The following is an 18,268-nucleotide window of genomic DNA, read 5'->3' as shown; positions in this document are numbered from 1 at the left end:
GCAAAAGTGGGCTCCATGGAAGAAGACCCAGGAGGACTCCACTTTTGACAGAAAAACATAAAAAAGCCAGACTGGAATTTGCTAAAATGCATATTGACAAGCCACAATCCTTCTGGGAGAATGTCCTTTGGACAGATGAGTCAAAACTGGAGCTTTTTGGCAAGTCACATCAGCTCTATGTTCACAGACGAAAAAATGAAGCTTTCAAAGAAAAGAACACCATACCTACAGTGAAACATGGAGGAGGCTTGGTTATGTTTTGGGGCTGCTTTGCTGCGCCTGGCACAGGGTGCCTTGAATCTGTGCAGGGCACAATGAAATCTCAAGACTATCAAGGCATTCTGGAGCGAAACGTACTGCCCAGTGTCAGAAAGCTCTGTCTCAGTCGCAGGTCATGGGTCCTCCAACAGGATAATGACCCAGAACACACGGTTAAAAGCACCCAAGAATGGATAAGAACAAAACATTGGACTATTCAGAAGTGGCCTTCTATGAGTCCTGATCTGAATCCTATCAAACATCTATGGAAGGAGCTGTAACTTGCAGTCTGGAGAAGGCACCCATCAAACCTGAGACAGCTGGAGCAGTTTGCTCAGGAAGAGTGGGCCAAACTACCTGTTAACAGGTGCAGAAGTCTCACTGAGAGCTACAGAAAATGTTTGATTGCAGTGATTGCTTCTAAAGGTTGTGCAACAAAATATTAGGTTAGCGGTCCCATCATTTTTGTCCATGCCATTTTCATTTGTTTTATTATTTACAATATTATGTTGAATAAAAAATCAAAAGCAAAGTCTGATTTCTATTAAACATGGAATAAATGATGGTGGATGCCAATTACTTTTGTCAGTTTCAAGTTATTTCAGAGAAAATTGTGCATTCTTCGTTTTTTGTGGAGGGGTACCAACAAATTTGAGCACGTCTGTATCTGTCTTAGGAACTGGTTGTCTCCATTGTCCTTGGTTAGGCATCAGAGATTTACTGTAGTTGAGATACCCGTACGTACATCCATTGATATTTGCATTTTGCATCTAAAAAAGCCAGCTTGGCCATGTGTGATGAAACATGGATCAGTTGAGGGTACCTGATTCTGGAGGTTTAAGATGCTTGACTGTCCATCTCCATGTATGTCTTGCTTAGATTTTAACACGCATACGGTGGATACACTGTACTGGAGGTCTGGGTGGTATGCTTTCTTATGATACTGATAGCTAGAATTTTGTACAGTTTTGAGGTGGTGATTTTCAACCCTTAGTGAATAAAAACATTTAAAAAAGAAAAGTACTGGGACCCGATTTTGAAATAGTTATGAATTGTTTGCCAGTTTTATACTGTAACTTTTCTTCCTCTCTGACAATTGCGCATTTAGAATGTACTAGAGTTTTGCTCAGAGAATTGCAGTAGCAGCAGTAGAAATGTCAGAGAGATTAAGTGAAATTCCACTGAAGTGGCTGGCAGGTAGAGAAGCTCAAATAAATAAGTAGATTTAAAAAAGAATTTGATCCATGGCAGCAAACCACTCTTGATGCCTTCCGCTTGTAATCATTTTAGCAACAAGGCTTCCTCAGCTGCTAACCTCATTACTATGAGACTAATTCACTTGATAGACTAAATAAAACTCAAGTGCGGCACTAGACGAAAATATCTGCTAAGAATTGCTTTATACAGAGTTTCTATCATCCCTTCGCCGGTAATTTGTTTTAATGGGAAAGGTCTGGAAGAACCTTGTCTCCTTTCAATTATTGTTATATATTTTTGTTCTGCTTGTCTAGGATTAATAGAATTGATTATGGAGCATATCAGTAACTTTGTCCAAAATCTTATCACCACTAACAGTGCAAGCCCTACCGAAATGCTTACAAAGAGCATTCATTATTTGTACCTTTTTTTATTTTATTTGAGATTTGTTTGAAAATAGTGTATCCCTTTCAAAAGTAGAAGAATGACCTGGTATGACCCTTAATTTCAGTAAAGTGATATGACCGTCATTAAAAATAAAATAAAAAAACTACAAGGGATCTTCTAATGGGCTAAGTAAATAATCCAGTAAGCATCTATAATATTATGTCTTAAGAATGTATATAAAGTTTTTAAAAGTAGTTATACACCATGAAAAGCATTATTTCAAGAAACTCAATTAGACAGTATACATTTTAGTGATTGATAAAAATGTTTTTTAAAAAACTGTTGTGTCACAATAGGAAGGTGTTAAAATGAATGGAATTAAATAAAAACAGGGTTCACAGTAGCATTGTACTGTATGGGATGCGTGGAGGAATGAATATCCCCAATGACCCAGCATGGCTGGGCTGGACCTGGTCATTACTTGGGTGCTGCAGACTATGACATGGTGTTGGTGGCCCAGTATATTCTCTCTCCCCTCAGAGCCAGATCTCATCAAGCATGGTGACAGGGCATTCTGCTCTACAGATGACGTGTTACATTTGACACTAAATTGCAAGGTACGTTATCGACGTACCTAACATATAGCTAATGCTCTGCTAATTTTTGCACAGGACAGTCCTTTACTACAGTCTCTTAACTCAACCGTTTATCTGTCACTCACTGAAGTTGATTTTACAGGAACAAAAAATCTACAGATTCCAGTTACTGACACTTCTTAGAACAAGTTTTTTTTTTAAATCCCCATACAAAGTTATGATACTCTAGTCTATACCAAATATGTCATATACATTGTTTTAATTGCGAGTCTATTTAACAAAAGATCTTAAACGTTTATATACAAACACAGAAATACTGTATATAATTCATATTAATACTGTAATTTTACACAAACTAGTGGACATTTATATTTTCTTAATTGGTAACATGTAAGTAAGTTTTCTTAAAAGGAAAAAAGAAACTAGAATGGTGTTTACACAGCAAATCACGTCAAAGTGTGCTCGCTCACCAGGGGTGCACAGTAAGGGTCACAAATTCCAAGTACTGTATCTGGCACTTATCATTATATCTTTCTAATTCTTGTGAGAAATGTGCTCTGTGGTTGTAAATCTAACCACAAATGCACGCAAGCCACCCTGCTTTACTAGTTAATACTTGTTCAGCTAATAGTGTTGTCCGCTCTTTAGCTCTCAGTGTTTTATGGTCCATGGCAGGCGCTGTAATATACATTATTCACAGACTGGTGGTGAACTTCACACCCCTATCTTTGATATAGGTGTTCATCAGAACTGGTAAGAATGAATGATTCAGGGATCATATGAGAACCATATGTCCAGGGTGGTTGGCTAGGCAGAAAATTCTACCTTTCTATACATTTCCTTAATTGGGAGACATTACTGAAACCACTGTACAAGATACTGAAGCTGAAAATGACAGCTATGAAAACAGTGGGCCGGCCAAACAAAACAAACCAGTGGTGGCACATACAGTGCTTCTTCATAATCCCATAAGCAGTGCACAGTAAGTGAAAAGTCATTTTATACTCTTGCACAATGTCCATCGCTCATATTCAAATCAGCACCTTGCACTGAAAGAGGCATTGTTATAATTTTCATAGAATTTACATTCACTGGGTTGGAGTACAAGACTAAACTTAAATTGCTTTTAGAAACTCAATAAATACACTTTCAGATTACTTTTATTACTTTTATATTGGATCACAGCAGGCTGCATGACACCAAGCTGTCCTTATCTTTTTAAGATGGTAAAGGTTACAATAGCCAGAGAGCAATGACTGCTGGATAATAAGCACAATGTTGTGGGCTGAGACATGCAAAATGAAGTTGTTATACTAATTCAATGCAGGAGCAGTGCTAGGAGGAATTTTTACTAATTCTGTTAAAGCATCTTTTCAGAAACATGGAAAAGCCTTGGCCTAATTGTTTTGCTAGTGCCTTGCCTTCAACCCGACTTCATTACTGCCACACTGTGTGTGAAGGGATCTGAAATCAGACTAGTCTCTGGAGTGCAGCAGTTTTAGGACACTGCTTGCCAACTAAATCTAGCAGCATGCTATTCCCCCGGCACCCACTCAGGTGTAAGACTGATTTCAAAACTCCTCTTAGATTCACTTACAGAGCTGTAATGACCTGCGCCTGCTTCTAAACAAGATCTCCACACTGCTGAAAAATGAGAAATCAACTTTCTTATTATCATGAGCAGCCTCAATAACTGCTCCCATATGCCATTGCAAAGCCATTTTTTATCTTAAGTGAGTGTTCCAAGACCCCCCTCCCCATCTCATAAAATTGATGGCCAGCTCTAGACAGTACAAATACTAGCCTGCATCAAGGACTGTCAGTGAAGTCAGTCAGAAATTGTTCCAGGTCTTAACAGGGAAAAAACTAAAAGGATTGAAGTATTTGGCCACTGGACAGGAACTTCTGTAGGGCAAAAACTTTGATTGCAGAACAGAAAAATACAAGTCAGCTAACAGGAACGTACTGTACATGTCAATTATGGGGCAGCAGTGTGGAGTAGTGGTTAGGGCTCTGGATTCTTGACCGGAGGGTTGTGGGTTCAATCCCTGGTAGGGGACACTGCTGCTGTACCCTTGAGCAAGGTACTTTACCTAGATTGTTCCAGTAAAAACCCAACTGTATAAATGGGTAATTGTATGTAAAAAATAATGTGATATCTTGTAACAATTGTAAGTCGCCCTGGATAAGGGCGTCTGCTAAGAAATAAATAATAATAATAATAACTTACCTGGGAAGCAGTGTCATCATGCAGTCTAACTGTGTAACTGTAAGCAACAAACTGCAGATAATTATTGTAGTGGATTTTCTTCAGTATTTAATAATCAAGTAACTTTTGTGTCCTGTAGATTTCTGTTTTTTTTTGTTTTTTTGTTTTGATTCCATTGGTTTATAAGCATACACACACCCACTTTGTGAAATACAGAGAGAGCAGAACAATATTATATGCATACTGTAGTAGGCCTCATACTGTTGCAAAGACACTGTGTTAATAAATTACCACAAGGTACCTGGGTCTGCTCTGTCCAGCTCCAATGTTTATGTATGATTCAGTGAACTGAAGTGCAGGCATGCAGACGCCATTATACAGCAACAGAGGACTTCTTTAGAGAGAAGGCACCCTGGCTTTAATATGATCTTAAGGTTGCATTACATCATGCGGTGTTTTACAACAAAAAACATTCCTATACTCTACCTTTGATGCATCCTGTGCTGGGATATATTCTTCAACATACTCTATCTTTTGTTGTATTTATACAGCTTTGTTTTAGGAGGACTGCCTTCTGATTGTCTCCATATGAATGGTGATATAAAACCTATTGCCAATGTAAAAACTACACAACAGATGCACAGATTGTGTCAGTCTCCCTACATGGTAAAAATCATAAAGTGCCTTGAATGTCCACAAATCTTCTCTGAACTTTTTATTATAGACGAACCACCTACAGACCATTGAGGTTCAATTTGAGTATAATACAGTACTATTGATTTTCGAGTAAAGTCTATGAAACATCTCCCTTGCTAAGGTGTCCTAGGGGACCATACACATGCACACTGTGTAGTGTGTTAAATTTCGATTTAAATTAAACCAGTCGAGGACAGATATAACCCCAGCAGAGATTTTTACTGTGAATTTATTGATTCTACCCTGTCTGTCACTGTCACTGCTCTATTCACCACCTGATAGTCTCAAATCTACCTGTGTCTGTATTCATTAGGCACCGTCCAATGTTCTCAGTATACCTAGAAGCTATTGGAAACCTTATGCACTTTATTTTCATCTCTAAGGCAGAGAATAATTTGTATCTGAACTTTCCAAAGTAGTATGATTGACTGCTATACTAGAACATATCAAGGCTCTCTACCCACTACATGCCCTCTGTATATTGGATTTTAAAAGTCAAACAATTGGAGGTTAACGCAGCATAGTAGCGACCAGAATACAATGCGTTTCTTGAAACGAGTGTCAGGAGTTGCAGTCAAATCATATTCATGTGACAAGGTAGCCTTAAATCAAGTCAGTAACTAGGTTGCCAAAATTCCAAAGGCTTGTTTTAAGTTTGTCTGTTGGCAGTGTCCAGTGTGTTTTGGAGAGTAAAGTACTGGTCTCAAAACAATTCAAAGGGGTCATTTCACCGTTTGTTTAAACACATACACAAAATCACTATCCTATTAAAAATAAAAAGCCTAGCAAAGGCCTGAGTCGTCTTGTTAGATGAAATAAACTTCTTGGTCTAGTAGGCAAATGTTTCAAGTAGTGTATTGTTTTATTTAAAGTAAGATACTGTTTAGAATTAACCCAGCTTATTTCTAATTTTCACCACCTTACTGCCACTTTCACTACTTGCATCCCTACATTTGTCATCAAATGCGCTGATCGTTTTTAGCTTTGAATGACTGCCAGAAACACGATTTATGAATTCTTATTTTTTCAGTATAATAAAACAATCATGACTAAATAAATTACAGCTCATGATAATGGATTCTTTTTACAACCCTATCAAAGCTTGTTCTCAGTGGTACTCACCTGGTTTAACCACCTGCATCTTTCTCTCTCTCTTCTGTAGTTTCGGGAGTTCTCTTCAGTACAGTGTGAACCATGGCCACCAAATCGCACCCCCCCTTGATGAAGAAGCACAGCCAGTCAGACCTAGTCAGCCGGCTGAAGACCAGGAAGATCCTTGGGGTCGGAGGGGAGGACGACGGTGGAGAAGTGCACAGGTCTAAGGTCAGGATAACTCGCTGTCCTGTAATTTAACACTGTAATTTAAGTACATTAAGGAGATGCTTATTGAAGCTTTCAAGAGAAGAAACTGATGTACAAATTAAATTTGAATTTTGCAAAGTAGGAAGTAGTTGATTCAATACAGTTCTGATGGAGACAGGGATGGAAATAAGACTCCTATTGCACAGCAGTTTAAACCTTTCCTGGTTTTACAAGAAGTTTAATACGACACACCTGTTTGTTACCTATACGATGTGGCTAATCAAGCTCATAGTAAAACTTGGCATGTTTGAAACTGCTATGCATTAGGAGTCGTATTTCTATTTATGTAGGGCCTCCATTTCCTAGATGTACAACTTAATCTACAGTTTTGCTGAGAGTGGTGTCCCACACTGAAGGCTAGTTTCACATACCTCTGTGAAACCAGCCATTGTCACTGACAAATCAAAGTTCTATATTAGATTGAACTTTCTGTATCTGATTGGCTTCCACAGCACTTTAAACGTCCTTTCAAAAGAAAATGACTATTTTGCTGTGTAGATAGTAAATGTTTGATCAAATTATCTTTGAATGCACCTGTACTTTTGATCTCTAGGCTGGACCATTTCAGCAAAAGGAGATAACGTGTGCATTTATTTAGGGGTTTTACAAGTTATTTTTAACTTGTAATTTGCAGTTAAAATGTCATTTTAAAGTAACTGTGATCCTGAGATGGAAAAAGCACTTAGCTGAGAATAATGAAGCCTTAAACTACAAATTTAAAACCGAGCACCAGGATTAAGCATACATCAGACAATTTAAATGTCCAATATTTGTTATCAGACAAAAAACAAATGCATTAAAACATGCCTTAAGAAGCTTCTAGTATCATAGTCAATATTTTATGCTTAAACAGCATAGCACATGTTTTGTATGGATTTTTCTAAAAATTAAGATTATACCTAATACCGCCATACAAAAAAAAAAACATGTCACAGAAAGTCCAGCTAAGGTTACATTCGGTACGGAATGAAAGATACTGTACTTTGGATGTTATTATGGTGACAGTGCAGCTAAACTACAAGTATTATTTTTGGTGGGGGGTCTGAGAAGTTACTGTGAATGTAGTGACAGTTTTGTGAAGTCTACGCATCTCTTGGGCTGTCTCAAATAAGGAAAAAGAACTCACTTTGCAGCCAGGGGTTCAAATCAGTCCTCAGTCCTAGGTTCGCTCATAACGCACCATAGTGAGTTTTGCTCCAGTTAGGGAGTTGTAAATAACTCCCCTGTTGCTAGGTTACAAGTGTGCGACAATAGGCCCCTGAAACCTGGCACCTTCTAATTAATAGAGAAGTTAGTGAAGCAGAATGGATGTGTGATTCTCCTGAAGGCAATGGCTTTCCACCCGTTCAGCTCTGAGTCTGTGCACAAAATGCTAATATGATGATCATTTTATTTTTTACTTGACAATGAATAAGTCATAGAGCTTTGACACCCACACGAAGGGTGTGAGGTTTGCTTTACTCCAAAACTAATTATGAAACACTCTGTGAGGCAGTGTGGAGCAGCAGTGGAGCTCAGGGACTAGGGGAAGTGTGGTGTAGTTAAGTACACCCCATGCATTCAATAATGGCCTACTATATATCCTATTGAAAAATAAAATAAAAATCAGATAACCCTTGCCCTAACTCCTAACTTTTTCATGTACATTTGCAAATGCTTTGAAGCCCACCACACTTTAAAAGTAGTCACAGAAAGTAATTTGCCAAAAAGCTCAGCAAAACTTGCTATGTCAACCTACGTGACATCTTCCAAGCTTTCAGCTTGTTTTCTAGAAAATTATTGAATTGTTTATATTTTAAGTAATCTTTAGACATCTACAGAACACGAGTCGGGCAAATTGTGAAGTCTTAAATTGCATAGATCCTATGTCTACTTGATTACCCTGTAGCTGCAATGACTCATGAGATTGGTGAATCATAATGACAAAATAATCTTTGCATGTACTCCCTGCTCTCCATTTTTCATTGGTTGCTTGGTGCCTGCCTGAGAAGTACCAATGATGGCCACTATGGTTTGTTGCTGGGTGCATGCCCGTCTGGTTGGATAGGTCCCGCCTCTCAGTCCTGTGGTTTGTTGGTTGGTGCCTCCCCCTCAATGATGGTCACTCTGGTTTGTTGCTGGGTGCATGCTTGTCTGCTTCATTACTGGTTGGCTGGTGGGGTCCCGCCCCTCTCAGCCTGTGGTTTGTTGGCTGACTGGGTCCCGCCTCTCTCGGCCTGTGGTTCGTTGGTTGGTTGGTTAGCTGGCGGGGTCCTACCTCGGTCCTGTGGTAGGTTGGTGCCTCCTCCTCAGTCCTGGGGTTGGTTGGTGCCTCCCCCTCAGCCATTTGGTTTCATGTCCTCAAACTTTTCAAAGCAGCCAAAAACAAAATCGATAAGAAAAAAGCACATCTTTCGAACTCCCTCATTTTGTTCATTACTGTTGAAATGTCTTTATTAGAGCCTGTCAAGGGAATCAGTGACTCATACAGCTTTGATGTAGGTGTTACTTTTATACTGCAAATAAGCAAGGTAGATCTACTGTGCTGCAGTACAAATTGCATTACTTTGTTTCTTACATTTTTGTTTAAGCATTTTACAACCACATAACATTATATATAATCTAAAAGCTTTGGTGAACTGAATACTAAAAATGTGTAAAAGCTTGTAAGACTTCTCAGACAAGCGCTTAAATATATATTACATATATAAAAAGATGTTCGCTGAAAATATATCCCCTAGAGCTGGCCTTGCATTTCCCTTCTCCATCCATTTGACTTGATTTGCTGCAACATCTCACAAGATTACAACTTCCAAGAAAATCAAATGACTTACAAAAAATCAGGAGGACTGAAGATAGCCAACTGCCTGTTCATCCGCACAACCTAAATTACTGAACCCGGGAGGCAAGGCCCAGCCTGGGATAATTTCATCTGGATTAAAATCAGGAGTCTGACACACAGTAGTCACAGAAGCACAGTGAGATTAACCATTTTACCCCTGAACCCGCGGGTTTGTAAAGGCAAATGCAGTGCTCCCTGTGGACCCCCAGCCAAAATTGGCAATGCGATTAGCACCATGCTATCATGACTTACTCTGCACTGGAAGTGGTGGTGCTTTTACTATGTGAGCCTCTTCAACATTATATTTAAATGACAACACCTTGGTACATTGGGAAACACAATAAAATAAGGAGGCCTCTCTACTTCAGCACTAAAAAGGATAACCACGGTTCTAATCTCTCCATTACTCCACATTCCAGTAAACAAGCACTGAAGGAACACAGCATTGTTTTCCAGCTCTGATATCCTGCAGCTGTCCAGAACTGTCACTAGACATCAAAAATAATATATTTCTATGCTGCAAGAGGCTGTGGACCTTTTAAGTGATAACGTCAAGGATAATAATAATAATAATAATAATAATAATAATAATAATAATAATTTATTTCTTAGCAGACGCCCTTATCCAGGGCGACTTACAAGATATCACATTATTTTTACATACAATTACCCATTTATACAGTTGGGTTTTTACTGGAGCAATCTAGGTAAAGTACCTTGCTCAAGGGTACAGCAGCAGTGTCCCCACCGGGGATTGAACCCATGATCCTCCGGTCAAGAGTCCAGAGCCCTGACCACTACTCCACACTGCTGCCTCCAAGGATTCCCCCTTGAATTAACCACTGCCATGGGTTCTGCATCTCTTATGAATTGCTGAGTATGTACATTCAGCTGAGGTGCTGCAGCCCTCCATGTTGGGTGGAATCCAGTTACTGCTTGATGAGAGGTCAGGGTAATGAATCAGTTCCTGTAAATAAAGACGGTCGGAAGCCTGCTTAGCCGCCCCGCTCTGGTCCTGCTCTGTTACTACCTGTTTGTTTTCCTCTGCACGTCCTTGACATTCAAACTCCTGTTATTCCTGGACATGGACTGCCCTTTCCTTCCTCCCTGCAGCTGTGTGTGTTTCAATGTCAGCAAAATGACACTGGATAGAAAAGATAACTGCGCTTGACAGAATTTATTTTAGTTTACAGGGGCATTTTGAAATACCAAATTCAGTGACAAAATGTTTAAACTAGAAGTCTTTCTCAAAGCTGAAGTCAGTTTTGATTCACATAAGTATATAATTGGGAGATGTGGTCTGCATCCACAAACGATAGTGTTAAGGATTTGTGGTCCCATTAGGTTGAATGTGTGTGTGCTGGTTTTGCATGTACAGTATTAGTTGTACTGAAATTCTCCATTTACCAAATCCCTCAATTTTTAGAATAAAAACTCTCACTCATACTTAAGGTCCTTACATTCCCCACTGTAAATTCAGTAAGTGACTAGTTACCCTCTTACATGTTTCTAGCAATTTGTTTAATTGACTTTAGAATAATACAGTACACACAATATCCTAAACTAATATCTTCTGAACCACTGGCTCAAGTTTGCAGTACCTTTTTGTATTAACATTTTACAGGTTTTTCCATATACACTGCACCTTGTCATTGTTCCAACTGACATCTTAAAATAAATAAATAAATAAATAAAGTTGAAAAAGGGTAGTGAATTAGTGAAGAAACCTTTTTAATGGAAAAGTATAGTACACATACAGATATTGTCAATATCACCCAACTAATTGAAACGTGTCCCGTATATACAGATATAGCCCACTCTCTTTACCACCAGCCTAAAGTACAGTTCACTGATAGCAAATATCAGTATCCTCATGCTGTTCTGTCAAACTTACAAATCACCATTTCCTACTCCAGAAACACACTCTTGTCACTCAGCTGCCATTTATAACCAAGGCCTTGGCTGCAGTATTTGTTTAGGGTCCAAAGATACATACGATACAGTACCTGCATCATGTTATTTTCCAACTTAATGATTAACAATAGTTAACTCATGCAATCAAATCAGCGAAAGACTTAATTTCTAAAGAAGGTTTAAAACTGGTTTAGCCAAGTTGTCAACTACACTGCTCCAAACCATTGAGGATTAAAATCAGAGATGTGCATATTACATCTCAAATCCCACAATCTTTTATTGTAAAACCAGATTCTGACGTTACATTTAAAAAATATATAAACACATGAAATCTTCGGTCCACTAAAATAACTGGCTTTACATAATCTCTGTAAGAAAGACATTGGAGTGTCTGGTGTGAAAACACAACACAAAAAATAAATTAGCGTAGCATCCAAAGTAGCACTGTAGCATTAAAATGTTAATACAAAACAATGCCTGAGTTACAAGCTCTTGTAGTGTCAAAATAAATAAATAAATAATACAAAATATGGATTAAGGTGTAATCAATCAGACTGCGGAGTCTATGTTATCTGATCCGAAACCACCGAACTCCACTCATCTGAACCGTCATTGATGATGCAAGCAGTTGTCTGAATGATTAATGCACAGAGCAACTACTTATAGGCAGCTTTTGCTACTCACATGAGCCGCAATATCTCCCCTCAGGCATTATTTGCGCATGGCTATTAAAAAACGGAATTTAATGGTGAAAATGTTACGTTCAGCTAAAAGTTTTGGGGGGGAGGGGGCAGTGGGGTACTACTCACTATTCATTGTGCAGCCCTTGACAGTTACAATTGTAGAACCCGAAGTTCTATACTTGCTGGAGGGTAGTGCATGTTACAGACATATCTTTTTCTGCAGATTATGTGAGTGTTGAGACAAAAGCAAGGTCATGTGTTGCCAAGCTACTCAGATGTTCATTATCTATCCAATCCTCCCTTCAAAAGACCCCTTAATTGGCGTTTGACACAAATGCATGACTAACTAACCGCCTTTAATAACATACAGCAGCTAATGTACTCAACAAGCACTTTTGCCTGTTTCTTAATTGGGAAGCAGTAGGAAGTTTATTTTGACTCTAAGCACAATGTTAATCTTTTTAATTTACCAACATACCAGGCAGCAAATTTCTTGTTTTCTGCTGGGAATCAAGAGCCGCTTGTAATGCCTGAAGGTTAGAGAGCCACTAGTAATGTCTGAATGAAGACATTGGAAAACCTTGTAAAAAGCTGTGAATTGAAATTTACAAAACCTCTAGATTTCCATTTATAATGTTTACAAAATAAAAAAAGGGGATTTAAAAAGTACCTTCTTACTAGTCTGCAATTTAAAAACACCACCAGTATTGTTGTTGAACTTCAACCATTATCCCCTCAAGGTTAACGTAAAAACAACTGTCAATGGCACAAATATACACATTTAATGTTAGGCAAAGGCCCATGCAGTAGCTGTTTAAATGTCTATTTAATTCAGGCATAAAAGTTAAAAATCAACATTCCGGCTTTTTGGAGTTCCTAGACCGATTCTCTGCCTAACCTGACATTACCATAGTGCTATATACAACCCAATATAAAATACATTCTGTATGCTTTTAATGCTCCTCTGAAGATACAGCTGGTTTGGTAAGTCCATCACATAACCAATTTATGTATGTCATGTCTGGGAAGCTGTACAGTTTTATGTAATATATTAAAGCTGCAAGGCCCAATAGAGACCTCATGTTAAATAAGTTGACAATGGTTATTAGTGGTGTAACAATTCAGCGTGTATCGATTGAATTTTGATACTTCCTTTACACAACATGTCTTATAGACATATCTTATAGTGCATATTGTTTGTATTGTGATACAAGACCAAATGTACAACATAGTGCATTGTAGTACAGTAGTTCACCAAATGGTTCCTCAATGAAAATTAAGTATGTTTTATGCCGGCAGTTGGTATGCATGCAAAGATACTCTCGCTAACTCATTTAATTGCTGTATTTAATAAAAAATAAAAAATAAATCTAAAATAAAACCCATCATAAAATGATCATTTGATCTTATTATGCATCATTCAAGCTCATTGGGGCCATCGCATGTATCATGATGCATACTGCATCACGACCTGCATACCGTGATAAGTATCACCTCGCTACACCCCTAATGGTTCTATAGTCATTCAGCCTGTTTAGAAGAAGTGATATGAGCTGCTGAACACATTGAATATGGAGTCAGTGGAGCCACACTTACGGGTCACCAGGCAGCAAGGTAGTATTGGCGGACTGTCAATCAAAACACAAATTCGCAAATCAGAGCTAACAGATTGTCAATCTGGAGGCGGGACGCAGAGCAAGCGCTCTGGCAATAGGTCAGTGTTAAGGTCATGTGATTGCTCTGCTGGCAGATGAGATACTAACCAACAGATGGTAAAGAAAATCCAGTATTTAAAAAAAAAAAAATGACATGCTGTTGGGATAGTAATTTGTTCAGTGTGTACATAGAATGTTTTCGCTTAAATTAGTTGTATTGAAAGTATTTGTACTATGGGCCAAGCTTTGAGATGCAGACATGTTGTTTTGTTTTTTTATAGAAAAGTTTCATACTAACTTTTGTACTTGATAACATTAATTAAAAAATCCAATTGATGCCAATGTTTAATACATTTTTGTGACTAATTTGAAGCTATTAATATGTTTCAATATTAACTAAATAGAGTTATTAATCAAATTGTTTAAATCTTGTTACATAATTGATTCATTAATAAGTTTAGATATACTGTTACTTGATTGATTACTGTCACAGACATTTAAACTAGCATTAGAATAGATTTTGTTTGGAAATAAAAAAAAAAAAAAAAACGATTTGACCGATTTCAAATTGCTGCAGATGTATTTTTTCTTTATTTTGTGCTGCTTCTTTTTTTGGGGGGGGGGGGGGGGTAGGGGGGGTCTACTTCACAGTCTTGCACCAGGGCCCAGTAAATAGCACCATCACAAACACCAGGTAAGCTGTGTGGAGCATTGCAGTCATTAGAAGATGAGGTTACCTGCCGATAGGAACTTCGTTCAGTCTTATTATGCTCTCTAAAATAAACAGTGATTACTACAGCCCTAGATTGCCAACTGCAGACAGATTTTTGTGCAAAGCCTGATTTGCAGTGAGAATGCATGTTGACAGATCCATTTTCTCAGACTCCAGGCTGTAATAATCCATTCCTGGACGTGACTGACTTGTAAATTGTGGAAGCCTTCAGCATTCGTTAACCTTCTTTGCCTGGTTTGTCTAACAGTAAATCTCATTCTCTGTCATTAGCCTGTTTTCATTTTTCTCTGGTCCTGCCCGGGCAGTTGCCAGATTAACCAAAATGTGACCTTTTGATAAATACATTAAACAGCATTACAGCTGTAGTGTTTAGTATTTCCTTTTTTAAAAGGTCTTATTTCTAGAATTAGCTCATACTCTGTTTCATTGGGTATAATGTCAGAGTTTGACAGAACAAGCACAGTCGCTGCATGCTTACAGACTGCTAAAATGCAAGTCATCTTTGTTTAATGGTGCAGTTTGTTAATTCACTGTCCCTTCCCTTCAAGCTCTAGGTTTAAATGCATCTTTGGTCACACAGGTGATTAGAGTTTGGTGCACTCAGCTGAGGTGGCACTTCACGGGGGAAGTCAACAAGGAGTACAGTGTGGAATGTCGAAGCACCATTATTCAAAAAGAATAGCTTAGTTTAACATATTTTCTTCCTTAATATTTGGCACCCACTGTAGGAGTTGTCTGGAGTCAAGTGAGTTTAGGGATCTTAACCTGCCCCACATAATAAAGCCATCACACAAGCTGGCCATTACTGAGCGGCTGAGGTGCCCTTTGAGGGGGGTTCTGGGGTCAGTTCTGAAGTGAGCTCATGCAGAGCTTTAAGGAGAAGCTCTGTACCTGCTTGCCACCACTGTAGCCAGTACCATTGTCTCTTCCCTTTCTGAGCACTAAATTCACGAGAAACTAAATTTAAGACAGCAAGAAAAACAACAAACTGAATGTGCTTTTGGTGTAGCTAGTGAATAGATAGACAAATGGGAAGATTCTTTATTCCCAAATTAAATTGAACTCCAAATTGAATTTACTTGCGAAATACAGTACAGCGTTGTAAGAACATGATTTGTTTATTCGGTTAGCAACAAAATGAGATACTGAGAAATACGTTTCTTTTTCAAAATGACAAACATTTCAGCTTTTGGGCATCAAGACTTGAATGCAGTACTGTACACTGTTACATTGTATTTAGTGTTTAGTTGTGTATGCAATTTTGACATAGCACAACAACAAATAGCCAATAAAAGGGAGGATTTTGTAAGGGTGATTCAAAAGTTTTTTTTTTTTTCATGGATTATTTTACTTCAAAAGCACTACTAAATGTACAGAATCTAGTATACAAATATTTTTTTTAAATGCTGCGGTAATCACTGCTAATAATGACTTCTTTTCATTTCTCTTTTCAGATCAGTCAGGTTCTGGGCAACGAGATCAAATTTTCAGGTCGGGAACCTTTGGGTCTCAGGTACAAGACTTCTATTGCTTTGGTGTTGATCTACCGATATGTTTGAAGGGCATTTGTCATGCAGTTTAGGAGTTTAGTAACTCATCCCAAAAGCATGTTACCAACAGTAATATATATAGGAAATGGATTTTAAAATGATAATACCTTTTAATGGCTGAAGCTCACCGGAATAGGAATTCAAGTATGTTGTACCCTATTTACAAGCTACCTAGCAACTAACCCCAGTCATGATAATGAAAAATGCAAGTTATATACTGCATGTAATCAGATGTTGTGGGCTATGGGGGATGGGATATTCTAGAACATCTCACTTGAAAGACAATTAAAACACAGTTACAATGAGTATATAGGGAGCTGTGCAACAGACAGGCATTAAAATTGTTAATTGATGTGGAATGCGGTCAGATAGGAATACAAATCTCATGGAAGGTGTGTGTCTGCTAGTATTGTCTTCCCTACTTTATCTGAATTCAATTTCCAGCTTTGGTTTACAAAAATATTAAATGCTGCCTCCATTTTCACCCAGGTTAACTTGAAATGTTGTTTTATCACAGGGTTTGGCTGGTTGTTTCCGCAGTGATGCTCACGGTCTTGGCTTTAATGGTATGTACATTTTATTTAACAAATTGCTTCCATTAGTGTTTCCATGCCCTTTTCTGTTTAGGGGCTGTGATTTGCATGATGATACACATTGCACATTCCGAGGGCATTCTTACTTTACTCCACAGCACCATCTTCGGATGGAGTGCGAGAACTGGAACACTGCCAGAATCTAAATCCATTACACACACACAGAATCAATAGCCACTACTCTAGACAGTCTGATCAGAATCACACTGGACATCCAAATCGATCACACATTTTAAAAGGTTGCACTTTTACATACAGTAGTTTCCACAGGTGGGACTTAGAACAAGGATCTTGCCAAAGTAGGCACAATGTATCCCAAAAGATGAGAGCAAAACAAACAAGTGTAGCCTCCAGTGCATGCAGACCGGTCTCTCCGAATAATCTGATCGGTGGAGCGGGATCTCCAAGACAAGAAGCTGCAGCTGGGACTGAAATGTGGACAGTCAAAGGGCACCTCTACCACTTAGAATGAGACATCGATGGAAGCCTCTTCTCACAGAAGCCAGCATTCAAAAGGAGAGGCCACCCCAAATATTTTGGGATGCTATTTTTGTCTGAAGAGTCTCAGCTATGCCAGTTCACAAATAGTGGATGCAGCGGGGTATTGAGAATGCCCTCACTGAAGTTCACAGTACAACATCTTGGAGTTTGTTTTTTTTTTTTTTTGCAGATGGTCTAGGAAAGCATTTGAAGCACTGCCCCGACCAAAGATTGTTATCTGCAAAGAGTCAATTTCAATTTCAATTTTGAATATTGGGACTGTGTTTGATCATTGCAATGGGTTAGCCAATCCAATGACATGAATCTAATGAATGTAATGCAACACATCCAGGACTGGATAGGCAAGATCCTTAGAAGGAACCCTCCCAGCACTATAGTGCTGCTGAACGACTGGAGTCATTGAGGTGTGGATCATCCCTCAAGAACAAACATGTAGCTGTTAAAATCCACATGATGCCACAACAAGTGACTGTGAAGCACAAGCAAAAGAGGGTGCCAGACATTAATGGACAGTGACTATTAATTTCTGAAATGTCTGTGTACTACTCAATCTGCCAACAACCAGACAGGGAAACTACTTTACAAATTGGAATCTCGCCTAATTTATCTTAAAGTTTAAAAGCATGGAAAATCACATCTTCATGCCCGATCTGTTTCTCTCTCTGCTATAATATTCTACTTGTTTCCAGTGGTCTGATAACAGCACTCTCCTGCTCATGTCTCATTAGATTAGAATCTCCAACACACACCACTTGCAATAGCAGATAGTATTTCCTTTACTTTATTGGAGCTGGAATGGCTTAGAGCTATATACAAAGGGTCACGTTTAGAGCTAGTCCTGGAAGATTTGATCCTGGTAATGGGGTGATTAGACAGTCTGATCAATCACTGCTGGAAACAAGAAGACATTTCCTAAATGAGCCGGAGGAAACATGGCTAGGGATGGTTGTAGTAAATGTATGCCAAAAAACAGATGCTGTACATCAGTATAGAAGTAAATGTTAAGGGGGAAATTGCAATGCTGTCAGAAGGCACTGAGAACACATGCTGTAATTATGTAATATTTCTCAAATACTTTTGACACAAAAGGCTAAGCTGTGGGATAATGTGAAA

General features: G+C 38.5%; 1 protein-coding gene across 2 annotated transcripts in view; it reads left to right on the top strand.

The window, feature by feature from the left end:
• Positions 1 to 18,268, top strand: part of LOC117434576 (tumor protein p53-inducible protein 11-like) — a 60,165-nt gene that overhangs the window by 28,860 nt on the left and 13,037 nt on the right. For both annotated transcript variants that reach the window (XM_034057157.3, XM_034057156.3), the window contains 3 exons: positions 6,506 to 6,666; positions 15,966 to 16,024; positions 16,579 to 16,627. In XM_034057157.3, the coding sequence (XP_033913048.1) occupies positions 6,538 to 6,666; positions 15,966 to 16,024; positions 16,579 to 16,627 (237 nt within the window). In that variant the 5' untranslated portion in view covers positions 6,506 to 6,537. The remainder of the gene's footprint in view (positions 1 to 6,505; positions 6,667 to 15,965; positions 16,025 to 16,578; positions 16,628 to 18,268) is intronic.

This window comes from Acipenser ruthenus, chromosome 28 (assembly GCF_902713425.1).
Source record: "Acipenser ruthenus chromosome 28, fAciRut3.2 maternal haplotype, whole genome shotgun sequence".
NCBI classification, from domain to species: Eukaryota; Metazoa; Chordata; class Actinopteri; order Acipenseriformes; family Acipenseridae; genus Acipenser; species Acipenser ruthenus.
The sequence above is the reverse complement of the archived record's forward strand: the minus strand, read 5'-3'. Positions and strand labels throughout refer to the sequence as shown.